Source organism: Capsicum annuum, chromosome 3, assembly GCF_002878395.1.
Source record: "Capsicum annuum cultivar UCD-10X-F1 chromosome 3, UCD10Xv1.1, whole genome shotgun sequence".
NCBI lineage: Eukaryota > Viridiplantae > Streptophyta > Magnoliopsida > Solanales > Solanaceae > Capsicum > Capsicum annuum.
In genome coordinates this window covers 234,971,842-234,975,410 of record NC_061113.1, presented here as the reverse complement: position 1 = coordinate 234,975,410, position 3,569 = coordinate 234,971,842, and the positions used below count along the sequence as shown (strand labels likewise).

Genomic DNA, 3,569 nt, shown 5'->3' with positions numbered 1-3,569 from the left:
AAAAATGCTACCACGTAGTTAATATGTTTTGTGTATTCATGTTTTATAATTCATAAGTCGAATTAATATCAATTTAATTTACTATATATAGAAAAAATAACTTAACGTTGGGCTCGTGCTGACACGGGCCTTGCACCTCTAGTATATATATAGATGTGTGAAATGAAATTATAGGTTTTGAGGGTATTTTAGTCATTATATAATTTTATATCAAAGAAAAATAGTCTTGGGATTGTTATCCCACCAATTGAGTGGATAACTTATTAGTCTCGAGATAAATTATCCCAAATATTTATAACTAAATAAGTATAATTCAAATTTTTATCCTAAAATTATTAACTTTAGTAGCGCAGACCAAACGGCCCCTTAGATGGTTAAGAGGTTACCCCTCGAATTAGCACAAGTTCATTCCAACTAGGTGGTCCAAGGAGAATTTTCTATAGCTTTACAAATGGAATAAAAGAATTATTTTTTATTGAGCATCTCCAACGGGACATTAAATAATGTATAATATAATGAATGCTACAACTCATTTCTCATTTATATATATTTTCTGTATATTTATTTTTACGTACCAATCTGTAATAAAAGATAATTGTATAACTAAAAGTCACATTTACAATGAACTATAAAATCAAATTACTCTAATTTTACGTATTTCGTCATATTTCAAGAGTACTCTTGTATTGCAATTTCTACACGTAATAAATATTAGTGGACAATAGTAATGCTCATGTTAACGGTAGGTGTTGAGTACATATCAATTGTTGATAACATTAAATTTGTTACCTACTTTATCTAGAATCTGTAATTAGATAGCGGCCATTTAATATAAATACCATAACATTTAATACAATTTCATTTTGAGTTGACACAACTATTAAAAAATATAATTAATAACATGATTATTTTACTATAATACCTCTACTAAATGATGTTTACATTGTATCTTGAAATTAATTTGAAAAAAAAAAAATTAATGTGAAGGGGAAAAGAGGAAAAAAGAGGTTGTCTTCTCTTGATATATCAAAAATGAAATTCAAGTAGAAATTAGTGACAAATAAAAGCGAATGGAGGGAATATTTTACTAAAACGCTAATTAATTTCTATTGCAAATGTGCTTTTGCAACTAATAAATCTGTAAGTGATTTTTAATTGTAAAACGTTAATAATAACAATGCGTCATGCAGAAGCTAACAATGGTCAATTTTGACGGAATTGGGCGACAAAGAAAACTATACTAAAAGAAGCATAATACTGAATATGATTTGATCAAGTGACTTATTATGAAAGCTAATATAAAAACTTAAAATCCACCAAGAGAATAACCTATCGACTAGATTGTGTATGTTATATAGTTCTTTAAGCTTTTTCTTCAAAGGAAGTGGTTAAAATAAAAATCAATCGCAATGAAATTCACATAAGATAAAAAAATTCATGACAAATTCGAAACGTGAATTTGCAGGGATATGGTATGACAGAGGCAGGACCAGTAGTAACAATGTGTCTATCATTTGCAAAGCAACCTCTTTCAACCAAGTCAGGTTCATGTGGGTCTGTGGTTCGAAATGCGGACCTTAAGGTGGTCGACCCCGAAACCGGTGGCTCCCTTGACCGCAACCAACCCGGTGAAATTTGCATTCGCGGTTCTCAAATCATGAAAGGTCGTCATAACTTCTTATATACTCTGCTACCATAAAATAAAATTATAGACTTAAATGACATACTCAATGTGGAATTTATATTGAAATGTTACACATATATATGGGTCAATTAGGTTATTTGAATGATGATGAGGCCACTGCACGAACCATTGACGTTGATGGATGGCTCCACACTGGCGATATAGGATATGTTGATGACGATGATGAAATATACATCGTCGATAGAGTCAAAGAACTCATCAAGTTCAAAGGTTTCCAGGTATATATATAACACTTGTATACATATTGTCTGTCTATAGAACTAAAACTTATATGTTCGTTTGTATGAACCTTAAATGTTTGTATAGGTGCCACCAGCTGAGCTTGAGTCACTTCTAGTAAGCCATCCAGATATTGCAGATGCTGCTGTTGTGCCGTAAGTGCAATTATACATCTTCATATATACTGATACAACAACAACAACATACCCAGTGTATTTCAACAAAGTGGGGGGTGTGGGGAGGTAGAGTGTACGCAAACCATACCACTACCTTAGATGAAGTAGAGAGACTGTTTCATATATATACTGATGATCATAGAAAAATTGTGTGTTGAATTTGTCTTTATATATTATAGTTTTAAAATGTTTTTATCAGTTTAATTTGTGCATGCAGGCAAAAGGATGATGCTGCAGGGGAAGTGCCGGTTGCATTTGTAGTCCGTTCGGCCCAAGGCTTTGAACTTACTGAAGAAGCTATAAAGGAATTTATTGCCAAACAGGTATTTTATATTTTGTAAACTGTTGCTATAAAAATATAAATACATATGATTTTTACTGTCCTTATGATCAATATGTATTTTGTATTTTTGCAAATTGTTACTAAAAAATACAAATACATACAAATAAATATGCTACAAAATGTAATTTGATAAAAGTGTTGCTATTTTTTGTAATTTAATACTTAAGTATGCTACTTTATATATTTTTTCCTTTTTTAAAATAGAAAAGGGTCAAAAACGAATTAGAAATAATGGTTCAAAATTACTATCCTTCCACTTATTGGATCAAATTTGAGGAGGGAAATTTTAAAAAAAATAACTTTTAAGGGCAAATTGATCAAATGGAAATGAGAGCATTTTTAAGTCATTATTTCTAATTCGCTAAGGTAGACAAATTTGATCCAATATGTGAAATGAGACATTTTTGAACTATTTGTAATAGGTTACATATATTTTGTCAAATTTTAAAATCCTAAAATCGCTCAAAAGAAAATCAAATTTGAAAAAGACGACGACTACGTCTAATCATAATCTCTTATATATATATGACCTGCAATACGTTCCTAAAATTCAAATAAGAATGGTAATTTGTAGAATTTTACTAATAAACATAATTTACCTAAAATGATTTTGCAGGTGGTGTTCTATAAGAAATTGCACAAGGTGTATTTTATTCATGCAATTCCAAAGTCTCCATCTGGAAAGATACTGAGGAAAGAACTGAGAGCCAAACTGGCTGCAACTCACTCCTAATTATGCACTCTTCTGTATTCAATGACTAATTATGTGAATGTTGTTCCACTTCTTCTTCTTCTTCTTCATTTTATTTTATTCTCTTTTTGTGTATGTGAAGTCTCTGGATTCTTTGAAAGTAAAACTTTCTAGTTTATATATTCATGCACCATTATTTGTCAACTCTTTCATGTACGTCAATTTATGTGAACTATTTTCTTTTTTAATTTGTTGGAAAAAAAAGAATGTTTTATTTATAAATTTGAAAGTAATTTAATTTAACTTCTCGCTTGATTCGTAATGAAAAGTTAAAACGGATAAGTGTGTTAGAGGAACTCTATATGTATATCCTCAATTAAATATATAGACATTCGATAATACCCTCTCACTTTCACAGTACTTGTCACAGTTTTC

At 30.1% G+C, this 3,569-nt stretch overlaps 1 protein-coding gene across 2 annotated transcripts in view; it reads left to right on the top strand.

Moving 5' to 3' along the window:
• LOC107862932 (4-coumarate--CoA ligase 2) overlaps positions 1–3,338 on the top strand; it is a 9,308-nt gene extending 5,970 nt beyond the window's left edge. Inside the window, exons 2-6 of one of the 2 annotated variants that reach the window (XM_047409548.1) lie at positions 1,466–1,664; positions 1,778–1,923; positions 2,012–2,079; positions 2,318–2,423; positions 3,060–3,338. In XM_047409548.1, coding sequence (XP_047265504.1) covers positions 1,466–1,664; positions 1,778–1,923; positions 2,012–2,079; positions 2,318–2,423; positions 3,060–3,176 — 636 coding nt within the window. In that variant the 3' untranslated portion in view covers positions 3,177–3,338. Of the gene's footprint in view, positions 1–1,465; positions 1,665–1,777; positions 1,924–2,011; positions 2,080–2,299; positions 2,424–3,059 lie in introns of both variants that reach the window. The other variant, XM_047409547.1, reaches the window with a different exon arrangement.
• The last annotated feature ends 231 nt before the right edge of the window (positions 3,339–3,569 follow it).